The sequence below is a fragment of the Rhinolophus hipposideros genome, assembly GCF_964194185.1.
Source record: "Rhinolophus hipposideros genome assembly, chromosome: 24".
Taxonomy (NCBI): Eukaryota; Metazoa; Chordata; class Mammalia; order Chiroptera; family Rhinolophidae; genus Rhinolophus; species Rhinolophus hipposideros.
In genome coordinates, this window is record NC_138070.1 from 10,569,695 (window position 1) to 10,597,302 (window position 27,608).

General features: G+C 48.3%; 1 protein-coding gene across 2 annotated transcripts in view; it reads right to left on the reverse strand.

The window, feature by feature from the left end:
- Positions 1-27,608, reverse strand: part of TESC (tescalcin) — a 49,082-nt gene that overhangs the window by 10,202 nt on the left and 11,272 nt on the right. For both annotated transcript variants that reach the window (XR_013992472.1, XM_081036818.1), the window contains exons 2-3: positions 16,558-16,627; positions 4,295-4,375 (exon numbers count right to left, since the gene is read on the reverse strand). Coding sequence is in view for 1 of the 2 variants with exons in the window: in XM_081036818.1 (XP_080892944.1) it covers positions 4,295-4,375; positions 16,558-16,627 (151 nt within the window). In the remaining variant the exon portion in view is untranslated. The remainder of the gene's footprint in view (positions 1-4,294; positions 4,376-16,557; positions 16,628-27,608) is intronic.

The following is a 27,608-nucleotide window of genomic DNA, read 5'->3' on the forward strand; positions in this document are numbered from 1 at the left end:
CAGCCTCCTGACCCACTGCCGCCAAACCCTCATCACTGACTGGCTTCCAACGCCTCAGTCTGATGGCAAAGGGGCAGGTTGCCATCAGGCTGACAGGCTGAGGGTGCCCCACCCTCATTGTACGTCCTTGCAAAGGGGCAGTTCTCCAGCTGGCCCGGGATGACTCATAGTTTTGGGTTAGCACTTAATATTTACTTGGGTCCCACCCAGCTCATGACTGTTCCTCTGTTTAAAAGACTGTGTGGTTCTGTCTTTAGGACCCATCTACTCTCTTTGATAGCAACTACCCCCGAAACGTGCACTTCACGCTTCACAGATCTCGCTACTCCCAATATTCCATTCCAGGAGATTTTCCAGAAAGAGGTGGATTCTAAGCCCGGAATAGGGACGGTGGATCGTGAACCTACAAATCTGAGAGAGGACACAAGGTCTTCCCTCTAGACTCAGGAAACCCAGCCTTTTTCTAATTCTCCCCTTAAATCTCTTATCAAGCTTCCCACTGCTCCTCCCGACGGACTCTTAATAATCTCAGGGGTACAGAGCAAATGTACAGGGCATAAAAATAGCCCCTGGAATAATCGGGCCCCTTGAAGGCACTTCTTATTGAGTAAGATTGGCTCACTCGTCCTTCCCAAGTGCCTAAAGCTACAGGGCATAAGATTAGCTTCAGGGAAAACGGGATCGGCCTAGGGACGGCGGGCTATGTGTCCTTCTCAGAGAAGGTGGAGACCCAGGCACCTTCGCCATCAGGACCCGATTCTGGGGAGGGGGTCCCTTCCCCTCCTAGTGCCCCGGGAGGTCCACACAGACGGACATCATGGTCTCTAAAGGCAACGAGAGTGCATAAGCTGAGGAAACCCAGACCCAGCACCTGCAGCCAGACCCACCAGCTTTCCACTCCTATTTCCTAAGTGGGGCACCCAAGGCCAGGGTCAGTGGATGGAAGAATGGGGGCTCCTTTCAAATCTGCAACCTCGCTCAAGAACAGGGCAGCTCTCAACTGTGTTTGCAAAGATGCCAACTTAGCACAATACTGTCTCGTCCTTAACTTTCCGATGATCCTGTACTAGGAAGGCATGGAGCTCCTGGACATGGGGACAGACGCTGCTCAAATTGCTGCCGAGACAAGCTCTGGGGCTCCCTGTTCTGTTCCCGGGGGGCTGGGGAAGCAAGGCTGAGACTGGCATTTGTTGAAAGTCTCCAGCACCCCTGGGGGGCCCCCCTCGCCTCCTTGTCGGAACTCCCAGGACCAGCTGTGAAGGGCATACAGGAGGTGCAGGCCCTTAGCTACAGCCCCCCAAGGTGTTCTGGGTCCAGACCATGGGGGCTTTCCTTAATGACTTCCAGGCTGCCTGAGAGTTACCTGTGCCTCCTTTTCTCCACACCTACTTTCTCTAAGTAGCAGCCAAGGCTGAGGTCCCAGGACCCCGGGGCTGGGGGTCTCTCGCCACCCCCTACCTGGCCACTGCCCTCTGTCTCCTGCTCATCATCCCAATTCCTTCTAGCAGGCACATGAGCTGCCCTTGCTACAGACCGGGGTCCCCTCGACTCTCTACCCCCCAGGACACTCCGTCTTCCTCCAATCTTCTCTGGGGATCTTCCTCTTCTCTCTTGGTCCCCAAAGTCATGCCTTCTTGACCTGCACCAGAGGGAGGTTTCAGCTCCAGCCCCTTTTCCCATGCCCTGTCCCCTTAGCAGAGGCAGCACTCGTGGAGAGCCACCGAGCAGACACCTGCACCCCCTCCTGAGACCTGAAAACACGGTTCCCACAGGTGACAGCTGAGAGCCAAGTGACCTAGGCCAGACTTTTAAAAAAGAAAAAAAGAAATAATTACATATAGTGAAAGGCACACATCTTGAGTTTGGACGGATGTGTGCGCCTGTGGCAGCCACCTCCAGTCAGGATGCAGGACATTTCTCATCCACCCCAGGAGTTCCCTCATGCCCCTGTCCAGTCTAACCACACTCCCTCACAAGGGAGCAGTGAGGGCCCAAGAACCAGGCCTGCCAAGGCCTCTGCCCAGGCGGCTCCCACAGGCCCCAGAGAAGAGGGTTTGAGGGTACGGGGGCCATCGTCCTCTCCTCAATTTACCTAGTACTGTGGGAGGCGCCCCACAGAAGGCTGGGACCCCGAGGCCTGGCCAATTTTACAAGTGACCATGTCTGCAAGGAGCCGTTTGGAAACACGCCATCCACACACAGATACACACACGCTTCTCACATCAGGCGCCTCCCAGGCTCTAGTCACTCTTGACCTTCTTGTGATGCCTCCAACTCTTGTCCCCAACAGCCTATGTCAGCTCCAGCTCCACATCAAGGGTCGTGGCTCCCCCCCGGCACCTCCCTTCTCTCCCCTCCTGCACTGGCCCACTCACTGCCCACCAAAGATGGCACCTCAGGAAGAACCAGGATTAAAAAGGAAGTGAGGGTGGGGGGTGCGGAATTCTTCTCCCATCTTCCCCACTGACTATGTGACTACTTCCCTCTGCCTTTGGCAAACGTGACCATTTGCCGTGAAGATTGCTGGGGTACTGGCTCTCTCACCTCCCCAGGTGTCTCCAAGCCGCCCACTGTTCTCCACCTCCACTCAGCAGCCCTGCCTCCAGCCTGGGGAACCGCAACACCCCCCCTCCCTGGCCTCTGTCCCCTACAACCCTCTGGCAGCCAGAGTGACGTCACCTCTGCAAAACACAAACCTGATTCACGCTCCACACTGTACCTTAAAACCCATCAGTGCCCCCCACTGCTGCTGCCTGGTTGAAGTCAAGACCCCTCTTGCTGGTCTAGGGGTGGCGTGATGCAGCCCTCCCCTCCCCACACCTCTCGCCATGCCCGGCGTCTCTGTGCTCCAGCCAGGCCTCCTCTCTGCCACTCATCCTAGCTGTACCTCTGGGCCTTTGCACGTGCAGTTCTATTCTCTTGAGCACCTTCTCTCCCTGCTTTGCCTAGTTAACTCTTGGTCACTCTCTCCTCAGGTCTCCCCCACAGGCCCTGCAGGACTCTGCATCTTCTGGGTCAGCCTGGGGACTCCATGCCCATCCTATGAATAGTTGAGGCTCAGGAAGGCTCAGAGCCTCGCACCGCCCCCCGACCCCCCAATCCCTGGCATAATCACAGTCGAGTAGTTCAGGCTCACACAACTTGAAACGGGTCAGGGAAGTCCTCACCCATCTTATGGCCATCATGTTCCCACTCCCTTCCTTCCTCTTTCTGCCCGTTCTCCCTGTGTGTCAGCGGTCTCTGCAGATATAGGGTGTCAGGCCTGGGGAGGGTGTACCCACCCCTGCCGCCTGACAGAACCGCAGACTCAGTATCTCCTCCGGTCACATGAGTCTTTCAACTCCAACAACCCTGAACATTTAGTGGCATGAGCTCTGGTCTGAGCCTCAGCTCTGGGGCACTGGCCAAAGTGCAGCACCACTCTGTGCCTCAGTTTCCCTGTCTGTAAGCCAGGGAGATGAGTGTAATGATAGCTAACCTAGTGCTTCCGTACGCATCTTCTCAGTGTACCCTCACAGCAACCCCACGAGGCAGATGCTGTTATTACCTCCATTCAATAGATAAGGAAACTGAAGCAGCCTCCAAGATGGCCCCTAAGGATCCCTGCCTCCTGGTAGTCACACTTCTGCTCAGTCCCCTTTCAAGAGTGGGGTGACCTAGTGACTCACTTGTAGTGAAGAGAACACAGCAGAAGTGATGGGCTATCCCTCGTGAGAGTAGGTTACAAAAAGACAGTGGCTTCCATCTTCACTGCCCAATCTCTCTCCCTCTCTCTCATTGAGACGTCTCACCCTGAGGGAAGCCAGCAACTGCCATGTGTGAGTAGCCCCATGGGGAGGTCCCTGAGATGCCATCTGCCAACAGCCACATGAGTGAGCTTGGAGGCACAGCTTCCCCCAGTCGAGCCTTCAGATGACTGCAGCCCCAGCTGACCCTGAGCCCGAGAACCCAAATAGTTTGCACCCAGATCCCTGATCTGCAGAAACGGTGAGACAATAAATAATCATTGTGTTAAACTGCTAAGTTTTGCGATCATTTGTTACGCAGCCACAGCTAACTGATACAAAGGCCTAGAGGGATTGAGTGAGCTGCCCAAAACACCCAGCTATGAAATCAGACCTGTCTGACCCAAATCTGTGCTCATAGCTCCTACCCAGCCCAGCCCCCACCTCTCCTCTGCATCAGCTCGAGGGGGCGTTCTGAGCACAAAGGGGCTGTGAGAAATTACAAGGGCAAAATGCTCCCAGAAGGACAAAGTCAACGGTCATCAGACGGCTCCAGGACAAGGACCCACCTGTTGTCGAAGAAGGCACGGACGATTTTGGATCGGATGGGGTTGAGCTCCAGGTCAGGGACATTGTTGAAGTGCTCCTTGCTGGGTTCCAGGAAAGAAAAGCAGCGGGAAAAGGGGGAGAAAAGAAAGCAGATGTCAGATGGCACCTTCACCGCTTATCGGGCTGTATTATTATTTTTTTATCCCTAGCAGGCCCCACAAGAAGAGTTCAGAGTTTAGAGACCCGACTGGAATCGGCTGCCCTGATCTGCCTTCTCCTCTAACCTTTGGACTGGAAGGAGCAGGGAGGTTTGGAGGCTCAGAGATGCTTCGGGGAATCCGATAAATGTCCTGGAAATTCACCTGCAGGAAAATGCAAGGACACAACAATTGCATCCCATTCCAAGGGGTCAAAGACCACTGAGGCCGATCATAGCCCCCAGGTAGGGAAACCTTGCTTTGGCCATTGTGGAATCAGAGCAGCAGTTTGCTGGCTTGGAGATTTGGAAAACCGTCTGGCAGGCCATCCACGGGTGAAATATAGTTACCATGTGACTCGGCGATTCGACTCCTAGGTGAATACCCAAGAGAAATGAAAACATGTGTCTATATAAAAACGTGTGCATAAACATCTATAGCAGCATTCTTCGTAACTGCCATAAAGTGGAAACACCCCAGATGTCTGTCAACTGATAAACAGATCAATAAAATGGCGTCTATCCATACAATGGTATATGGTTCATCCATAAAAAGGAATGAAATATGGATAAATTCTGCAACACAGATGAAACTTGAAAACATGACGCTACGTGAAAGAAGCCAGACACAAAAGGCTACATGGGATGATTTCATTTGTGTGAAGTGTCCAGAATAGGGAAACCCAGAGAGACTGAAAGTAGATGAGTGGTTACCGGGGGTTGGGGGGGTTGGGAGTGATGGGGAGTGATAGCTTAGGGTATGGGTTTCTTCGGGGGATGATGAAAATATCTGCAAATTGACTGGTGCTGGGTGCTTAACTTTGTGGAAATACTAAACGCCACTGAGTGATACATTTTAATGGGTGAGCTGAAGGCTGTGTGAATTTTATTTCAGCAAAGCTGTTAAAAAAGTTAGTAAAGATGCTGACTTGGGACAGGAAAGCGTGAATCGAACAGTCTGGGCACAGGTGCTGATGGGGCCTTGAGGCTATGGATTTGCTGGCATGGAGGCAGGTAAGTCTCTCACCTACCTGACCTTCCCACACAAGGCCATCCTTTGTTCTCAGAATTTGCTTCCTGCTTACTTTTTTCTTCTGCTCTGTGGACTTCTACGGGCAGTGGCCTTGGAAGAGACCCAGGGCACAGGCCGGTAATCGCGGGGAACAAGGAGGCATGCCCCGGCAGGGAAGTAGAAGGATATCAGCTACTTTAAACAAGAATGTCCAGGGGTGGGATATGCCTCAGAGTCAGGACTCAGAACTAGAAGAAATCCCTGCTGGGAGGCCGGAAGTGGCCCATACACAGAGAATTCAGCCCTGTTTGAGTTGAAAGGGCTGGCTCCTTTCAACTGTTTGAGTTGAAAGGGCTGGCTCCTATCCTGCCTCCACCTGACAGAGGACCCAGCCCCAGGCCTGGACAACCTCTGTGTTCTCTGCCTCCTGCGCTTCTTCCTGGTTCTCTCTTACCCAGCACTCTCAGCTTGGCTTGCTTTCGGCCCTGGAAAAACTCAGGAGCCGGCGTCAGTGGACCCCCACGTTATAGATTCATGAGAGCCCAGTTCTGAAGAAGGGAACACACTCAGAACAGTTGGCCTGACGTGATCGACTATTACTCGGCCATAAAGGGGAACGCAGTACTGACACGTGCCACAGCACCGATGCACTTGGAAAACAACACCCTAAGTGAAAGTAGCGAGGCACCGAAAGTCACATATTATATGACCACATATTCTATGACTCAGCTTGTAAGCAATGTCCACAGGGAGCTTCATAGAGACAGAAAGCAGATTGGTGGTTGCCAGGGACTGGGGCTGATGGCTAATAAATACGTTTCTTTTGGGGGTAGTAACAAAAATGTTCTAAGATTGACTGTATACTTTAAATGGGTGAATTGTATAATATGTGAATGACATCTCAATAAAGCTGCCAAAATGGTTCCCTAAAATCTTTGAAAAACAAAACTAAACAAAAAAACCCCTGCATGACGACTCCATGTATGGGAAAAACAAAAACCGATGACACTCCAATAGCTTGGAGTCGGGATAATGGCTAATTCTCCTTGGGGATGGGGGCTAGGAGGGAGCGTGACGGGGTCTTGGGGTCCGAGAATGATCTGGGTGTGGGGTCCTGGAGTGTTCAGTCTGTGCAAGACCATCTCACTGTCACCTGTCCCTTTTCTCTGTGCCTGGCATTCTCCCCACTGCACTAGCCCGGCCCAGCCATCTCCCCCGCTTTCTCCTCGTAACACAGGAGGAAACAGACAGAATGCCCGGGCCCCCTGGACGGGAACCAGTGAAGTTAAAGGCGCCAAGTGGAGCTTGAGAGGGAATGTTGGGAGAACAGAAAGGAAGCAACTGGCTGCTATGTGCCTAGTTAGCGCTGCTATGTGCCTAGTGAGACCTCAAGCCCTCTCTGGCTTTCTTTGGCCAGGGAGTCATGGGTTCCTGCTAACCCTTTGCCAGCCTCAGTTTCCTCCTCTGTGAATTAGGTGCAAAACTAGCACCTCTCGTATCGAAAAGAATGTGAAGTCAAGCACACCCGGGGCTGGTTAAGTTCTGCCCCTGACCAGGCACGTGGGGGAGCCACAGCCACGTCTCTGGATTTCTCACTTGTAAAATGGGGATGGTGGGAATACCCAGATAATATCACGGGGTTAATGAGATGATTCAATGAGATACATGCTCGTAAGATACTTCGCATACTGCCTGACTGTGAGCTCTGGATTTTAAAATAATAATAATAATAATAATAATAATAATAATAATAATGATAATAATAGCTGTAACCCTCTATGTATACCCAAGCTGTCAGGTCCTGTTCTAAGAGCTTTACATCATTAGCCTATAAGGCAGGAATTTATCTCCATCGTAAAGATGGGGAAACCGAGGCAGGGAGGTGGAGAAACTTCCTACTGCTAAGAATGATACCAACTGACTTAGGGGACACAGGGACACCAGCAATTACGCATGAGTGTCAGGCCCGGCCGGCTGGTTATCAGGGACACTCCTAATTATTTGCCAACCTCTCTTCCCAAAAAGTTGGGCTCAAGCCTTGAGTCCAGAGCCTGGGAAAGGCTAGCCGCAGTGCGACATTCCATAAAAGTTGGTTTCGGTCTTATTTTCTTTCCTCCCCACCTGCCCCTCAGGTGCCACTGGGCTGGTTAGACCTGCTCAGCGGAAGGTATCTGAGCCATAGGAACAGGTGACGGCTGTCAGGCCAGAGCTCGGTGGCCAGCCAGGGAGGTTCACCCACAAGGGCTCCAGAGACGCACAGCTTCCACACCTCCCCCAGGGAGCGGGAGCCCTGGGCTTTCACAGTGTCCCTCTCACACCCCAAGGGCTTTCTCTGTGCCCGCTGTGCTAAGTGCCCTACCACGTTTAACCGCCCACACGTGCCCACGATCCCCAGGGTACAAGCGAGAAAATGAGGTCCAGAGAGGTGTGGGGACGAAGTCACAGTCACACAGCTAGTAGAGGAGTTTCGAATCCGGTTCTGACTGCCCCGTGCACTTCCTCGTACTCGCTACTTCCTTCTGGTTGCACAGTTTTAAAGAGAGAGAGAATGACCGTGATCTTCGTGGGGCATCTGCTCCCACCCAGCCCCCAGACGCCCCATCTGGGACTCAGAAAGAGGGCTAGGCAAGCATCCGGCCTGCAAGGGAAGGACAAAAAATTCCACGGAGGGCAGGCCGGGCTCTTCCTCAAGCCTCACGGTGTGGGTTGGTTTCCAGCGGCTTTGAGGTTCTGCTCAACTGCAAAGTTCTCTCTTCAGGTTTTGGGCTTGGGGCTGGTCCCCCTCCCCCACCACACACACACACACACACACACCACCACCACCACCACCACCACCAGGGACTCCCGACACCAGAGTTGACACAGAAGTCACTCATTCTCAGCCTAGAACTGCAGCCTCCGCTGGTCCTGGGCTCCCTGCAGCACCGAGGAAGCCACTGGGGTCTTTGCAACACAGGCCGACCCCCCTGCACTCATTGGTTCACTTTTGACGTTTCCCACATGGGGTGGTGGATATTAAACAGTGGGGACACTGGGGCCCCATAGAGGCTCGTGAAGGAGGGACTGCGTCTCATTTAACATGTGTCTTCACAGGCGACGGTGAGCTGCTCAAAGTGTGTTCCCTGGACCAGCAGCATTACCTGGGCGAGAAATGCAGAGTCGTGGTCGGCCCCAGACCTGCTTCCTCTGAACCCACCTTTTAACGAATCCCCCAGGGGATTCGTGTGCTCGTTAATGTTTGAGAAGCACTGGCTCCTTGACTTCACAATCCTAGGAATGCCCTCCCTCACCTCACCAGACGGTTCTCCCACCCACACGCTCCTGCACAAAAGATGCTGGCAAGAGAGCCCGGGCCCCCCGGCCCCCCAACCCCAGACAAATGTCTCTTTCAAAAGCTGGGGCGGCATTCCTCCCCGCCACTCCTCTCCTCACACACGTTCTCCTCTCCTCGTAACTGCTCATGCCTGAGCCCGGTGGTCCTCCCAACACCAGTCAATTATGACGGAGGGAGCGACAAGTATTCCAGCACCTTCCACGTGTGTGCATTGCGCTGGTGCTGGCTTCAGCAGAGAACGGGACAGACGTATCCCTCCTGGGGTCCTAGACATGGAGAACGGGGTGTCTCAGGCAGCGGCAAGCACACTGCAGGCCAGCTGAGCAGGGATGGGACAAGGGACCGCAGGGAGCTGCTCAAAGTCTCCGTGGGGCGGTCAGGAAAGACTTCGTGGCGAAGGTGACCCGTGAGCAGAGTCCTCAACCCCGGGGGACACTTGGTGAGGTTAGGAGGCATTTTGAGTTGTTATACTGGGAGTGGGTGCCGCTGGCATCTGGTGGGTGGGGGCCAGGGACGCTGCTGAACCCCACACACATACATGACTGCACCCCCCTTCCCCCCAGAAGCCTCCAGCCCAAGTGCCAATGGAAACTGCTGCAGGGAACAACATTCTAGAAAGATGAACAGTGTATGCTAGAGCTCTGAGGCAGGAACAACAAGAACATCTGCGTGGCTGGAGCAAAAGGCAGACGGTCAGAGGGGTAGCGGGCCCCTCACACAGGGACCTGCGGACACGCAGTGCTATCGGTGGCCCTGACTTTAGTTTTCTTGGCGAGGTGGGACGTTCTGAGCAGAGAAGTGCCATTTTAACAGGATCCAGGGACATTACTGTGTCAATACCATAGGTGGGGTGGTGGGCACAGAAGCAGGGGGCCCGGGACAGAGGCTCCGGCCATAACCCCCGTAAGAGATGAAGGCCGCCCTAATGGGACGTCTGGGAGGACAATGAGCGGCTTGCTTGGACAATGAGCGACACAGTGAGTGGGACCTGCCTTCTGGACATCAACTGGTTGGGCAGTTGCTACGAGTCTGGAGTCTGGAGTCTGATGTCCTGGCCGAGGCAGGAGTTTGGGGATTAACATCCAGGTGGCATCTCTAACCACGAAGGAGTATTTTATCTCAAGTCCTTGTACGGCCAAGACACCCCTCTGTGATCTGCCCCCGACTCTCCAGTTGTCCTGTCACCACTCTGGCTGACAAGGCTCGGGCCCCTCTCCCGTCTGTGCACTTGTGGTCCCCTCTGCCTCGAGCTTCCTTCCCTCTTCTCTCCACATCCCGGCTCCTTCTCTCCATTCTGCTCTCAGCCCGACGTGCCCAGCTCAGAGGCATATTCACTGACCACTATGCCAAGGCCCTTCCCCCCACGGTGGTCCCTCACTGCCCCCCATGATATATAATGAACTTGCTTCTCTGCTAGTTACCAGTCTGGCTCCACCCCCCCACCCCAAAACACACAACCCTAGAACAGAAGCCCCCCACAAGGGGCGGAGGGGGCCTCACTTTCACTCACCACATCAGAGCTGGAACCTGCCACGGCAGTCCCTTACTGCCTGCTTTTAAAAGCAAGGACTGCGCCAGGCTTAATTCTGGGGAAAGAATCTTTGTAAAGAAATGTTATGTGTGTTCTTGCTAATAAATCTAAGATCATTGAAAACAGTGTCTTCCTGCTTCAGGGGCATCTTAGCACCTTTTCACACCAAACTGACTCGCTGCCTCCTTACCACACCTGCCCCCACACCCTCCTGAGCAGGGGCGACAGCCCTAACAGCGCATACATACCCACTGCTTCCTGGGCAGCTTTACAAGCGACTGTAGGTTTTTCTTCTTAAATAAATGTGCATCACTCGAGCTGAGGCTTTCACGGGAGGACTCGTCACCTCTTGGAACGCATTAAACACTAACAGTGGAACAGCCTGATGATCGAGGCAGGGCCTCAACTCTTTCCCTGTTGTGAGTCCTTCTAAAAAAAGCCGCACATTTCTAGCCATTTGACAGGTGAAAAGCAAAGCGGCTGGGTTAACAAGTGACTGGATTTGGAGAAAAAGGCGACTGTGATCGTGATCGCAGCAGGTTGGGGCTCCAGCTCGTCTGTCAGCCAGCTCTGCGGTGAGCCCTTCATGCAAGTGGGGTAGTGGTGTGACCGTCAGAGGGGTCCCGAGAACCTCAAGACCATGCATTTAGCCCAGGGCCTGGCACATGTCAGCACTCAGCTAGGGCTCCCATGATACTCACGCTGTGAGCTAACCTCTGACTCCACAAAGCAATGGGAGGTGCTGAGGGACAAAACACAGGCCTTGGGGGGATGACATTCTGCTGGGCGCTGGGGACGGGCTGTCAGAACTCTGCTCTGCCCTTTGGTGGCCATGAGCCACGAACACCGCTTCCTTCTTCTTCCCGGACATGCATGCCTGTGGTTGTGTTATCCCAGGAATCACTGGGTGGCTTGATGAGCCTAAAAATGTTTCTGTAACACGTCGCCCTGTCTAATCAGGCCTCCTGATTAGATAGGCCTGCCTGCATCACTCTGTTTGAAATATTCCACCGTCTAATTTTGGGCGTGGGTGAGCCTGGCAGGGAGCTATCAGGAAGTAAAATGTTCTTTTTAAGTCACCAGTTAAAGGGCCCAATGAAAGAGAACAAGTGCAAGAAGCCATTCTTGCTTTTTCTTCACAGTTAGCGTCTTTTAATGGGTTTGTGTACCGAGGGCCCCCCTTGCCAGAAGGAAAACCTTTGAGGACAGAAGTCTCTGCATAGTTAGGTGCACAGTAAATGTGTCAGATGGCCGTTGTCTATTCTAGCATTCCCCCAAGAGGTCTCAGAACTCAGCGCTTTGTGGTCAGGGTGGACTCAGGTTTTGGGGGCCCTGAAACATATATAATTTGGGGGGCCCTCTTAAAGAAAAAGAATGCAGCACTATGAATTTTTTTAAAATGAGGTGCTGGGCCACAAGGAACCCATGCAGAGGGGACCCTGAGGCCCTGGCTTTAAAGACCTCAGGGGAAACCCATCCCTGATCATCCTTACAAGATTCTCAGAAAGAGAGGTTACCTGACCGAACAACGGTAGGAAATAGCGGGTTAAAATGAAAATCAGTTTTGGCAGTTTTCACCCTGTGAGATTTTTTTTTAAAGCTATATTCAATTTATAAAAGTCACAAATTCCGAATCCCAATTCTATGTTAAGCTTTTAAATGCAACTTACAAATCTTAGTATGTCTAAAGCCTGCAGGTCACTTTCAAGGGCCTTCTGCACTTGAGATATTCAAAAACTCCCCTGTGGGGTCCTAATATGCTCTCGGGCACCTTGCCCCTCTGAGAGGGAGGGTGCAAGGGAACTGTTTCCCACACTAGCTCACAGACTGGGGTGCTGGGGGCCACTCTGGGGGACCCTAGTCAACACCTTTTTTATGGGGCAAACGTCCCCATAACCCAGCCAGCTTCCACCAACAGTCTTCCAAACACTAAAGAAATGAATCCATTTCCTGCTCCAAAACCCCAGCATGACCCAGGCCCCGTGGATGTGACTGGTGATCAGAGAGACTGAAGGCCTGGCCTGGGGTCACTCAGGAAACCCCTGGCAGAGTGGGAACAGCACTGGGGACCAGATCACAGTCTACGGCTGCTCATTCCTTCTGCCTTGGAAGTATCGACAGGAAAGCCCAGGGCGCCCGAAAAGCTGCCCCATCTCCCTTCTCCAGGCCCCAGAGGGCGGGTTAGAATTAGGCAAACCAGTTCCGGGAGACAGGGAGGAGGCCCTTCCTGCAGGCCTGTTTGCATAAGACCTGTGGTCAGTCCACCTCCTTCCTACAGGCCTCAGCTGGCTGTCACAGTGTAAAGCTGACAGTAACCTCCCAGCAGGGGCTGCACTGATGGGAACTACACGCCCCCTCCCCAGAGTCCTCAGATGGCAAAGTGGGGAGACTGAGGTCCACTGGCACGTCAAGGCAATGCCCCCAGCTTCCTTACAGCAGGATCTCAGCACTGGGTTCAAATCCCAACTCCTCCAACTTATGAGCTGTGACCCAGGCCAGCTGTGTGGCCTCTCTGAGCCTTTCCTGTCTGCAAAACGGGGAGAACAGGTGTTCCTACCGCTACTTCCTGTGGGGTGTTATAAGACTGAAGTAACATGCTCCAGCTAGGCAGCACACAAAACATGATCAAGTAATAGCTTGCATTTGTGGACAGTTCCTACGTGCCAGGGGCCCCAGATAAATTCTTTTACTGGGAATGTGTAAACCCAATGTAGGAAATACTACTAGTAATGGGTCTCATCTACCCCATGTTTTTTGGATGATACAAAGGACTTTCTGGTCATTATACTCACTTGTTCCTCACTCCTTGGCTTCATTCATTCATTCAGCGAAATATTCCCATAGTAGCTACTCAGTTATAAGCCCCCAACTCAGTACTAGGGCCAGGAAAAAAGACCTAGCTCCTGCCCTGCCCCCAGGGGCCAACAGTCTGTTAGGGGAGGTGGCTGGAAGGGGTCAGGTGCAATCTGAGCTGTAAATGTTGGGATGGGTACCCCCAGAAGGAGGCTGTGGGAGAGCAGGGGACAGGAGGGGTATCTTGGAAGAGGTGATGTCTACACTGAGATTTCAGCGAAGAGGTGAGCATCTGAAGACCTTGGTAGGTTCCAGCTAAAGAGCATGGACATGACCTTGAGGGCACTGGGGAGCGCCTGAGGGCTGGGGAGCAGGAGCTGCTCACTGGGTCCAGACAGACACACTCAGGACTTGCAGAGGGCAGGTGTGGAAAGGGCAGTACATACGGTGGTCCCGGGCGGGGTAGGGGTGTGCAGGAACGGGGCAGACAGAGTGCAGGGTGGGTGGGCAGAGCCAGCGGCTCCCATTCTCCAGCCCTGGCCTGGCCATGAAGAGGGGGAGGCAGGAGGCTGCAATGGGCCGCCACACACCTGCGGGGGTGCAGCCCCACCCACCCAAGCCTGGAGAGCCTACTGGGCGTCCTCGGTGCTGGGTGACCAGCACTGGTCAGGTGGCCAACCTGACCAGAACCCACTCACATGTGTTAGGAATGCAGAGTGCCGGGGCCCACTCCAGACTGAATCAAAACGTGCGTTTTAACAAGGTTCCCAGGTCACCCATGCACACGTTTCCATTCACTGTCCAGTCGGGGAGGCAGAAACAGATGTTACAGGCACCCGCTATGACGACACACGCTGTAACCGCTACAGAGGAAAAGGAAAGGGGCCTTGACAGCCTGTCAGGGGTGCTGACCAGGTCTGGGGTGGGGGGTCAGGACAGACTTTCCTGCTGAGACCCAACCGATGTGTCGGATTTAGTCAAGACCAATGTGTGAAAAGGCAGGAGGCTACGGGTTTGAGGAGAGCAGACAGACAGACGGCTGAGGCCAGGGTGGCGCTCAGCCTGGCCGGTGGGGGACAGCAACGGAGCAGCGTCTGCTGAGCTCTTATTACGCTCCAGGCGCTGTGTCTTTCGACTCAGTGCAGTCAAGGGACTTGCAGCAGTTGTGACTGTCAGAAATGCAGAGTCGCAGACCCCACCCCAGACCCACTGAAGCCAAACCTGCATTTTAGCAAGATTCCCAGGTTATTCGTGTGCACACTAAGTAAATTGGGAAGAATCAGGACGGAGCACACCATTTCAGTAAGTCTTTGCCAAGGCCCCTGAGGGGCTGTTAGACAATTTGAGGTTCAGAGGCTAGAACCTCAAAGCGGGCGGGGTCTCCAATGGCACCGCCTCCTCTTCTCACAGCATGTGTGCTCCCCACCCCCTCTCCCACCCCAGCAATAATATACTTGGGCATCTCAAGGTGGATCCTCACGGCCTCACGAAAGGCTGGCATGACGACAGCCCGTCTGCCAAAAGCCAGCAAACCCAGCTCAGAGCGGGATCGTCCTACACACACCGGCTTGTCTTTAATGCTCACATCCAATCCCAAATGACCATGCTCACTTGGGACGCACTTGACAGATGAGACAAGCTCAGAGAAACGGAGCGACTAATCCACAGTCACACAGCCAGCGGGACAGAAGATTCAAATACGACTTCTTTCCCAAGTCGGGGCTTTTGTTTCTGCTTGCCCCAAGTCTGTAAATTACACACATGTGCAATTTGAACCTGAGGCTGCTTATCAGCCTAGACCCATAGACCATGGACCCATAACAGCAGCTTGTGACGGGCCTGGGGACGCAGCATGTTAGAAAATTACCTTGAGAAAGTGGGCTCTGCCTTGACACATGCCCCACTGTGAGCTGCGTGGCGGTCAGGTCCACCAGAACAGGTACTAAGCACCTGGCACAGAGCAAGTGCCCATGAACTTCTGAAGGAATAATATCCTTGACACTTCATGTTCCAAAATCTAGCATGCAAAGGTGTCACCTCTGGTTAGACATCAAGGTGCCCTGCTGAGGTGTTCCCACCCTGCACCCACTCCTTGGACCTCGGCCCGGAAGGCCCGAGTTGCCCTGAGACACCACTCCACCCCCATCCTTGCTCTTGGCTCATGACCCAGGCCCAATCCCTCACAGCCCTGGGAAAAACAACTTGCATTTCTAACCCGTCATGGGGAATGGCTCAGACTTGGTCACGTGACCCCATCACAGCCAATGAGAAGCCAGGTGACCTTTTGCTGGACTCTGTTCTCTCCTTCACTGGCCTTAGTCAGTGAGATGAGCAGAATTAAAGATGTAAGTCCTGATTGTCTTTAAATCTGCCTTGAGACCAGAGGCCGCAAGAACCTTGAGACCACCAGAACCTAACCTCTGGAAATGGATGCTTTGAGAATAGAGTGCAATGGATTAACAACATGTCTTTGTTTAGAAAGACAGGAGAAAGTAGATATTTACATATCAGCTTCCATAAAACTTACTGCAATTTAAGTCTGTGTACTAAGGAAAAGGAGTTTTGAAAGGTTTCTTTTCAAACTGCCAACACTGTAACCTTGAGACCTTGAATGTTTATTTTTGGAAACTACATCTGTTAGGAAGTTTCCAGTCGAGAAGTAGTCACTGTATATTGGAAACGCTGCTCGCTACGGCTCCCCTCGAAGTTTCCTCACCAACTTTGATCCACTCGCGAAGTAGGATCAAACTAACCTGATTCCGGAAAACTCAACCACCACCTAAGACTGAACTCACTCTCCTAGAAGAAGGAACAGAAGTCAAGGCATTCCTCCTCATAAAAAAGTAACCTGCACAGCTCCTGAAAGATGGACTTTAAAATCGCAGTGTAGGAGGGTGAGTTTCCTTGACAGAAATCTGAGGCAGCCACCCACCATCTTAACCAAGGCTGGAGCTCATAATGCAGGGGGAGCAGAGTCAAGAAGAGATGGGGACTCCTGACAACATCGGAGCCCCTGAACTGACTGTACCCCAATTTATTCATCTTTGGATGCCCGGCAGTGGCCAAGATCTGGGCATTTAACAGGTCCTCAATATGTGTCTGGGAGTCTCAAGGCATGCTCCATTTGAGGAAGGCAGGGTAAGGCAAGGGCGGCTGGCTAGCTGTTCACCCCTTCGCTTCACTCTAGTTGTAAGTTTCTGCTTCCAGTACAAACAGATGTGGCTCTTTTTCTCTTAGTGGAGAACATCTTGTCTAGAAGTGACGAGAATAATTAAAACAACTGCCGGTGTGCCTCAGAAAATGGGCAACCCAGGAGTTCTCCCAGAGGCACTCTGCAGTCAGGGAAAGATAAACGGAAGGAGAAACTCCCAAGAGCCATGGACCTGCCCAGCGCCCAAACCCAGCTGACGATCTTACCGAATGGTAGGCTGGTCTCCACTCAGCTGCTTAAATCTCCGGTGGAGCTGCTCGATCTGGTCTGAGGAGACTGCGAAGTAAGAGGAAGAAAGAAAATGAGAGAGGGAAAGACATCACTGACCGCTGGATTTGGAGCTACCAGCAGGGGCTGGAGCCACTCTTCTGCCTCACCCCCACCCTCCTCCTTCCATTCATTCTCATGCCATCTCCCAACTGGCAAACCCGAGCGCCGGACAGGGGAAGCCCCAAAACGGTTTCCCATTCACCCTGGTGATGAGACTCTGGGTCGTTAGTTCCGACCCCCTTAGCAATAATACAAATACTACTAATATTAACAGCTCTTGGGGCTTCACAATCATGAGCCAGGTCACTTTCTCCTCCTCCAACCCACTAAAGAGATGTCGGCTTGTCTGACTCTCTCCTCTTCCACTCCTGAAGATGGGTTCTTTCCTAGTGGAGAACGGGGTTTTGTGAAGTCACCTATTAAGAGACAGAGGAGTAGCAAAGGGTCAAAAGTGGTTCAGGTCGGTGCTGGAAATGACTTGGGAGCCCTGTGGAGAGATGTATGGGGAATCTGGTAGGACAGGGAAGTGGGGAAGAGAAAGAAACAGAATTTTGATAACCACTGCTGTTAACAATGTATTTAGACTCCCCCATAATCTAAAACTGAGAAAGCCTAAGTACAAGAGGTTTTTTTTTTTTCTTTTTAATTACCATTTTTGGCTGGTGGGCCATGTTTCTTCCACAGCTAAGACCAGACCTTATGGGTTCCAGGTTTTATGAGGATAACTACACGCGAGTGCTTAATTTATGAAACACAATATTACACATGTATATGCACCTTCTCACTTCATTCTTAAAACCTAAGTGAGTAGATACTTTTTTCTGTTTTATAATTTGCAAAGCACAGTTCAGAGAGTGCTTATGGTCACACAATGAGTAAATGGCAGAGCTGGGACTCAATTCCAAGTCTGCCCAACTCAAAGCCTGCCCTTAACCACTACCCATATTGCCTGTTTCCCAGAATACCCTGGAGTTCAAGGCCTTTAGGTCTGGGTCCTGGGGACTATATACAGTGTGGGTAAAGTTTCTCCAAATAGGAGCTGAACTGGGAAACTACTATCTCCGCCACCATCATCACAGCATTTCCTGTCCCCTAAGTGCCTTTTCTTGTTCCAGAGGGAGTTCAATTCTGAGGCCAATTGCTCACCTTACTTGGTGTTCATTTTTTTTTTTTTTGGCCTCAGGCTCAAGCTGTGATCTCTAAGAATCTGCAGCTCAGAATTCTCAAGCTTCTCAAGAGGCTGTTGTTAGCTAGAAAATATTCATTATGACTGCTAACTGGTACTGAGGGCTCGCTATGTGCTTGGTGCTTATCTCCATGCGTTAGCGTCTCTTCCTCTTGATATCTTGAGAGGGGGTTATAGCCCCATGTTACGGATGTAGAAACTGACACTTAGAAAAGTTAGGTAACCACCGGGGGCAATTATTGCCTTTCTGGAGTAAATATGACCATTTATATCACATGTATGTCAGCAAGGGCATTTGGATACCTGATGGCCTAGCAATTCCACTCCTAGGTACACACCCAACAGAAACGTGTACTCATGATGTGTTCAAGAATACCTGTGGCAGTAAGATTTGAATAGCCCCAAATTGGAAACTACCCAAATGCCCAGCGATGGCAGGATAAAGTGTTAAAGTGTGGTATAGTCAAATAACGGAATAATATACAGCAACAAACATGAACAAACAATATGTGCGTTTCAAAAACGTAATGCCAAGTAAAAACAGCCAGACACGAAAGGGCACACACGTTAGGGTTCCATTTACATAAATTTCAAAACAGGCAAAACTCATCTACAGCGCTAGACATCAGGATAGAAAGGTTCCATAGTGTATGATTCCAACTACATGACGTCCTGGAAAAGGCAAAACTATGGAGACAGTAACAAGTTCAGTGGTTGCCAGGCGTTGAGGGGCGAGGGATGAGCAGGTGGAACACAGGATTTTTAGGGCTGTGACTACTCTGTATGGTACCGTAATGATGGAACATGCCATATACATGTGTCCAAACCCACAGAAAGCCCAACACCAAGAGTGATGTACACTATGGACTTTGGGTGGCAATGACGTCAATGTAGGTTCATAGATTAGGACAAAACTCTGGCAGGGGATGTACATAGCGAAGGAGACTGCATGTGTGGGGGAAGGAGGTGTATGGGAAAGATTTGGGCCTGCCCCTGAATTTTGCTGTGAACCTAACACTGCCCCAATAATAATAAAAACAACAACAACATCAAAGTCTTAATTTTTAAAAAAAGTCAGAATAGTGGCTGTCCTTGATGGGGGGCAGTAATTTGAATGGGGTATGAGGGGACTTCTGGGTACTGGGAATATTGTGTTTCTTGATCCAAGTAAATGTGTTCTCAGAAAGTTCATGGAACAGTAGTACACTTATGAGTGAGGCACTTTTTTCTATATGCATATTATATCACAACAAAAAGTTTACTTGAAAAGCTCAGTAATTCGACTCATCAGGAATTTATCCTGACAAAAATAAATCCAACAGGTAAAAAACGATGAATACACAAATGTGTTCACCTTTGAATTCTTTATAATAGCTTAAAAACGGGACTCAACCTAAATACCCACACCAAAAGCAGTGTTGGTCAAATAGTTCATGGTATGTTTCACCAATTAAAAAAAGTATGCTACCTTTAAAAGTGACAGTTGTACATGTGGTCAAGATGGCAGAGTAGGAATAAACTGTGCCTGCCTCCTTTCACGACCACATCAAAACCACAGCTAAATTACAGAGCAATCACCCTTGAGAAACACCTGAAGTCTAGCCTAACAGAAATCCTATAACTGAGGATATACAGGAGAAGCCACAGGAAAACTGGTAGGGGGGGCAGAAATGCCAAAAGAGCAGGTCCCACACGCACATGTGGTGGATAAAAGTTGGGAGGGATATCTCAGCTGTGGACGTTCCCCCTGAGGAGCGAAGGGGTCCCATGCCCACACAGCTCCTCAGCCCTGGGCACCAGTGCTGGAAAAAGGAGCCCCGTAACATCTGGCTGTGAAAACCAGCAGAGACTGTGGAGATTGTGTCTGGAGGGCTGCTAGAGTCCCAGGCATTCCACTTAAAGGGAATGTGCACAAACTTACTGTCGACAGACACAATCATTCTGAGCTCCAGTGCTGGGGCAGCAGCTCGAAAAGTGCCAGGGACATACGGAGAGGAACTGAATCAAATAGATTTGCTGGAGGGGCAGGGGTTGGAGTTGCTCTCTCCAGGGATGGAAGCACTGGCAAGCACCATTGTTCCTTTGTTGAACCCTATTCCCACCCAGCCGGCAGGCTCAGGGGGGTGCCAAATCTCTGCTGTCCATCAACCTGGCTAACAATGTTCACCCTGCCCTGGAGATTCCCTGAGACCCCACCCCACCCAACTTGAGTGCTGGGATCCAACTTCTTCCAGAAGCTTTCCCACACAAGTGGCCTACCTTGGCTCATGTTGCAGACTTCCCTAAAATCTCTCAAAACTCCACAAACCCCAGACAAGCAGTGGCTGACCTCAGCATGCCCTATACCTCTGCTAAGCAGCCCCAAGCCTGGCACAAGTGGTGACCAGTATCAACTTACATTGTAACTCCCATCAGGTGGCCCCAAGCCTGACATTAGCTGCAGCCAGTGTTGGCTTGGAACATAGCTTCAACTAAGCAGTCAAAGCCCAGCACTGGTGGCAGCTGGCCTCAGCTCACATTGTGGCCCACCAAAGGGTCCCAAGCCTAGAACTACTGGCAGCTGGCCTTGATTCACAGCATAGTCTCTCCCAAGCACCACCAAGCTCAGCACAAGCAACAACCAACCACAAATCATTTTGTAGCGTCCACCAGGCAGCCCCAAGCTGGGCACAAATGGTGGCTGACATTGGCCGGCACCCAAACCCTTCGTAAGAGGCTCCAGAATCAACACGCCCAATGACAAACTTCAGACCACACCAGAATGCCACCCAACCAGTTCCACGAATGACTCACCCACAAGACGACTTGGTTGACACCAGAGACCTGCTAAAGCGACTTCAGCTCCATGGGATCAGCCCCTGCATAGCTTGTCCACTGTAGTCATGGTCAGCCCTCGGAGGTAGTAAGCATGAAAGTCAACCCCACCCAGTGACATGCCAACAGCAAACAAGGCTCAACTACGACAGGAGGGCACACACGACCCACAAAGGGGACACGCCTAGAGCAACCAACTCAGGTGACCAGGGAGACTGCACCACTGGGCCTCACAGGACACCTACAACATAAGGCCACTCTGCCAAGACTGCGCGATGTAGCAGATCCTCCTAATATATAGAAACAAACACAGGGGGGCAGCCAAAATGAGGAGACAAAGAAACGTCCCAAATGAAAAGACAGGACAAAACTCCAGAAAAAAAGAACTAAGTGATACGGAGACAAGCAATCTACCAGATGCAGAGTTCAAAACACTGGTTATAAGATACACAATGAACTTAGGGGAAGAACAGATGAATTCAGTGAGAACTTCAACAAAGAGATAGAAACCATGAAAAAGAACTGGTCAGAAGAATACAATTCTCTTGCTTGGAAGAATATAATAACTGAAATGAAAATTACATGAGAGGGAGTCAACAGCATATTAAAGGAAGCAGAGGATCAAATCAGCAATCTGGAAAACAAGGCAGCAGAAAACACCACCCAATCAGAACAGCAATAAAGGAAAAAGTACTTTTAAAAAATGAGGATAGTTTAAGGGTTCTCTGGGACAACATCACACATAACAACATGTGCATCGTAGGGGTACCAGAAAAAGAGAGAGAGCACAGGATTGAAAACCTATTTGAAGAAATAATGACTGAAAACTCCCCTAACCTGGTGAAAGAGATAGACCTACAAGTCAAAGAAGCACAGATAGTCCCAAACAAGATGAACCCCAAAGGAATAAAAGGAAGGAAATAATAAAGATCAGAGTGGAAATAATGAAATGTAAAAACAAACAAACAAACAAAGAAAAACAATAGAAAAGATCAATGAAACCAAGAGCTGGTTCTTTGAAAAGATAAAACAAAATTGACAAACCTTTAACAACAGTCATCAAGAAAAAAGCAGGAGGGCAGAAATGAAACAGGATAAGTGACAATCAACACAGAATAATAAAGAGGATTATAAGGAAATACTACAAAAAAACTATATGCCAACAAAATGGATAACCTGGAAGAAATGGATAAATTCTTAGATACACACAATAACCCAAGACTGAATCAGGAAGAAACAGAAAATCTGAACAGCTGGATTACTATTAACGAAATCAAATCAGTAATCAAAAAACTCCCAAGAAACAAAATCCTGAACCAGATGGCTTCACAGGTGAATTTTACCAAATATTTAAAGACATTCTCAAACTATTTTTAAAAACTGAAGCGGAGGGAAGGCTCCCAAGCTTATTTTACAAGGCCAGCATTACCCTGATTACAAACCAAACAAAGACAATACAAAAGAAGAAAATTATAGGCCAGTATCCTTGATGAACATAGATGCAAAAATCCTCAACAAAATATTAACAAACTGAATTCAGCAATACATTCAAAGGTCATATACCATGATCAAGTGGGATTTATTCCTGGGGTGCAAGGCTGGTTCAATATCTGCAAGTGAATTAATATGATACGCATATACCACATAAACAAAATGAAGGATAAAAATCATATGGTCACATCAATAGATGCAGAAAAAGCATTTGACAAAATCCAACATTCATTTATGATAAAAACTCTCAGCAAAGTGGGGATAGAGGGAACATTCCTCAACATAATAAAGGCCATATATGACAAACCCACAGCTAACATGATACTCAATGGTGAAAAGCTGAAAGCATTTTCTTTAAGATCAGGAATAAGACAAGGATGTCCACTTTCACCACTTTTATTCAACATAGTATTAAATAAGGCTTAGCCACAGCAATCAGACAAGAAAAAGAAATAAAAGGCATCCAAATTGGAAAAGAGGACATAAAACTGTCATTATTTGCAGATGACATGATACTATATAGAGAGAACCCTAAAGATTCCACAAAAAAACTATTAGAACTGATAAATGAATTCAGTAAAGTAGCAGGATAGAAAATTAATATTTGGAAATCAGTTGCATTTTTATACACCAATAACAAACTATCAGAAAGAGAGATTAAGAAAATAATCCCATTTACAAGTGCATCAAAAAGAATAAAATACCTAGAAATAAATTTAACCAAGTAGGTAAAAGACCTGCATTTGGAAAGCTACAAGACACTGAAGAAATTGAAGAAGATACAAATAAATGGAAGGATATACCATGCTCATGGATAGGAAGAATTAACATCATTAAAATGTCCATACTACCCAAAGCAATCTATAGATTCAATGCAATACAGGAATTAATCAATAAATAATCAAAATACCAATGGTATTTTTCACAGAACTAGAACAAATAATCCTAAAATTTGATATAGTACCAAAAAAGACCCTGAATAGCCAAAGCAACCTTGAGAAAAAAGAACAAAGTTGGAGATATCACACTACCTTATATCAAACTATACTACAAGGCTATAGTAATCAAAACAGTATGGTACTTGGCGGGGAAAGACACAACAGAACAGAATAGAGCACCCAGAAATAAACCCATGCCTATATGGTCACTTAATCTATGACAAAGGAGGCAAGAATACACAGTGGAGTAAAAACAAACTCTTCAATAAATGATGTTGGGAAAACTGGGCAGAGACACACACAAAAATGGAATTGGATCACTTTCCTATATCATATACAAGAGTAAACTCAAAATGGAATAAAGACTTAAATATAAGACCTGAAACCATAAAACTCCTAAAAGAAAACATAGGCAGTAAACTCTCCGACATTGCTCTTAGTAATATTTTTTCTGATATGTCTCCTCAGGCAAGGGAAACAAAGAAAAAACAAATGAGACTACATCAGACTAAGAAGTTTTTGCACAGTGAAGGAAACCATCAACAAACAAAAAGACAACCTACTGAATGGAAGAAGATATTTGCCAATGATACATCTGATAAGGGGTGAATAACCAAAATATATAAGGAACTCATACAAACACCAAACAACAACAACAACAAAAAAACCCAAACAATCTGATTAAAAAATGGGCAGAGGCCCTGAATAGACATTCCTCCAAAGAGCACATACAAATGGCCAATAGACATATGAAAAGATGTTCAACAACACTAATCATCAGAGAAATGCACATTGAAACCACAATGAGATATCGCCTCACTCCTGTTAGAATGGCTATCATCAATAAATCAACAAACAAGAGCTGGACAAGTATGTGAAGAAAAGGGAACATTGTGCACTACTGGTGGGATTGCAAATTAGTGCAGCCACTATAGAAAACAGAATGGAAGTTCTGCAAAAAATTAAAAATAGAACTATCTTATGACCCAGCAATCCCACTTCTGAGTATTTACCCAAAGAAATCCAAAACACTGATCCAAAAAGATATATGCACTCCTATGTTCACTGCAGTGCTATTTACAATAGCCAAAATATGGAAGCAACCTAAGTACCCATCAATGGATGACTGGATAAAAATGTGGTACATATACACAATGGAATATTACTCAGCCATAGAAAAGAATAAAATCTTGCCATTTGCGACAACATAGATGGACCGAGAGGGTATTGTGCTAAGTGAAATAAGTCAGACAGAGAAAGACAAATAACATGTGATTTCATTTATATGTGGAATCTAAAAAATAAAATAAACAAATAATCAAACAGAAACAAACTCATAGATGCAGAGAACAAACTGATAATTGCCAGAGGGGAGGGGAATTGGGGGGCTGAAGAAAAAAGGTGAAAGGATTAAGAACAAACTGGTAGTTACAAAACAGTCACGGAGATGTAAAGCACAACATTGGGAATATAGTCAATAATATTGTAATAACTATGTATGGTGGTAGGTGGGTACCAGATTTACCAGGGTGATCCCTTAGTAAATTATATAAATGTCTAACCACTATGCTGTACACCTGAAACTAATATAATATTGTATGTCAACTGTAATTGAAAAATAAGGAAGTTAAAATAATAATGACAGTTGTATATTTGACATGGAAATGCATTTCACATCTAATATCTAAAAATAGCTTGCTACAAAAACAGCACGTTGGGGGAAATACACAAACATATACAAATGCATATACATAATAAAAGAAAAATGTAGACTTGTTTTCCCAAAATAATAATAGCAATTATCTCTCAATGCTGGGATTAAAGACTTTGTTTGTTTTGCCTTGATTCATCTATGTTTTCCAAATTTTTTCTAATATACAATGTATATTTATTACTCATGCAATGAATGTTTTAAGCACACATTGTGGTCCCATATGGGACAGCCAAGAGATCTCAAATATATTATTGATGACTCATCAGTCACTGGCTGCGTACCAGGTCCTGGGCACACATGTTTTTATTTAATCTTTTCCATGGCCCTATGACAGACAAACTGTTCTCATTTTACAGAAGAGAAAACTGAGGCTTGGAGGGAATGGGTCACTTGCTTGAGGTCACCAAACTTGAAAGTGGCAGATCCAGGATTTGCACTCAATTTGTCTGGCAGAATAGGTGTGGTTTTGTTTTACATTTGTTTTTTACAGACATACTGCCTCACTTTGGGTGATCACATTAGATTGGCAGATTAAGAAAACCTAGATCTAAGCTGCACATTAAAAAAGTACATTGATGAGAAATAATGATCAAAAATTGCAGCCAAACATGTGTTCCTAAACAGCCTGTTTAAAGATAACTTACCTTGAAAACAAGATGCTAAGGGAAAGAGGCCTGACACGAAGGCCACACACTGTATGATTCCATTTATATGAAACACTCAGAGACCCAAATCCATAGCGATGGAAGAAAGTAGACCAGTGGTTGCCTGGGTTTGGGGAAGGGGCAGGGGGAGTCACTGCTAATAGGCACCGAGTTTCTTTGGCGTGGATGAAAATGTTCTAAAATTAGATTGTGGTGATGGTTGCACAACCCTGTGATTACACTACAAAACTACTGAGTACACGTTAAATGGGTGAAATGTGTGGTATGTAAGTTATGTCTCAATAAAGCCATTAAAAACATAAATTATATGTATAAGCATGACAACCACAACAGTCAATGGTAATTAAGCATTTACTGTGTCCTGGGCTCTGTGCTCAGCTCTACCCTTGATAGGCCTTGGCTCACATAACTCTCTCGTCATTCCTATCAGGTAAGACAATTGGATCCCCATTCTAGAGATGGGAACACTGAGACCTGCCCAAGATCACACAGATAGGAAGAGGTATATCAGCTAGAAATCATCATAGACCAGGTTTCTCTAATGAAGACTTTCCAGCTAATGGCATCCATGTACATGAACTCTCACAGGTGTGTACACACCTTGTGTCCTGCCTGATTGAAAGCAGAGGCATTAGGAAGGCAACCTCCCACCTCTGGTACCCTTTTCAGTACCCAAATTTCCAGAGACAAGAGCTTAGCCCTAGCTGAGCTCCATGTACCCTCAGCTCCAGCTGCCAGGGCTAACCCCGGGTCCCCACCTGATATATGTGTGTCCGAGTCACACACCCAGGACCGTGCAAGGCCCTGTCTGTTCTCCTGGGAAGGAGGGTTCCTGGGAAGGAAACTTGTCCAGTTGCCTTGCTCCGTAGTCAGCTCTTTCACCAGCCCCCCCAGGAGGTCACAGTTGCCATGGAGATGAGGGACAGAGACACTGCTGCTTCTATGCCTGTCCTCGTTACCTTTGGTTTAGATTTCAACCTGAAATTGGAAATGCACACCCTTCCACCAGGCTGGTAGAAGTTAAATCAGTCCAATCTTTAGGGGGTGGCTTGTCACTTTGTATCAAAAGCTTAAACAAAAAAGTTATATGTCTGCCTGCCCTGCTCCACAGGGAGCCACCAGTCACATGTGGCCACCAAGCCCTTGAAAGGTGACCAGTACAAGCTGAGATGTGTCGGAGTGTAAAATGCACACCAGCTTCCAAAGACTTAATACAAAAAGAATGGAAATTGTCTCAGTAATTTTTATATTGATTATATGTTGAATAATATTTTAGATATAATGGGTTAAATAAAATGCTATTAAAATTAATTTCACTTGTTTCTCTTTAAAGCACCTACTAGAACATTTAAAATTACCTGCCTTACATTACTCCTAGAAAGTTTAGAATGATTCCACCTCTCATTATATTTGTAGTGGACACTGGTGGTATATGTATGTGCTTTGAACCAGCAACTTACTCCCTGGAATGAATACTGAGGAATTGAGACAAAGTTAAACTGGTAAGAGTCATGTTCATTGTTTGTTTAGAACAGTAAAAAGTTGGGGAAATGCTGAACCGCAGGACTGATTAAGTCCCGGTACATCCTGAAGACAGAATAATACACAGCTTTAAAAAATATTTTTTAAATACAGAGGGTGCCAAAAAAATGTATACACATTATAAGAAAGGGAAAGTGTATTAAAATGGTAATACTCAATATACACCAATAACAAAAGATGAATACAAGTGACTTCTGCAATGACAAGAGGTGCTCAAAGTGGTTCCCATCAGCGTCCAGACACGTCTGATGACAGCGAATTACGGCTTGAGCAACACTGACCAAAGCGTCCACTTGTCTACATTGTTTTGGCACCCCCAGTGTTGTGGGAAACAGAAAATTGTTCATGGTCTCTGATTACATGGAAAATCAATGGGCTACAAGATCTCATTTATATGAAAGTTCATATTGATATACAAAAATATAGGAAAGGGGGGAGTCAAAGCGGTAAACAGCCAAAGACACAGCTGGAAGGAGCAAGGGTGGCTGGGAACATGCTCCCGCTCTCCCTGTGGGCTCCCGAGGGCCCCCTCCAGGAGGCAGGCCCTGGGACACCAAGTAGCATCACTGGAAAGGACTCAGTGGCTTCCAGGGCCCCCAAGCCCTCCTACCTGCCATGTCCCCACACAATGGCCAGG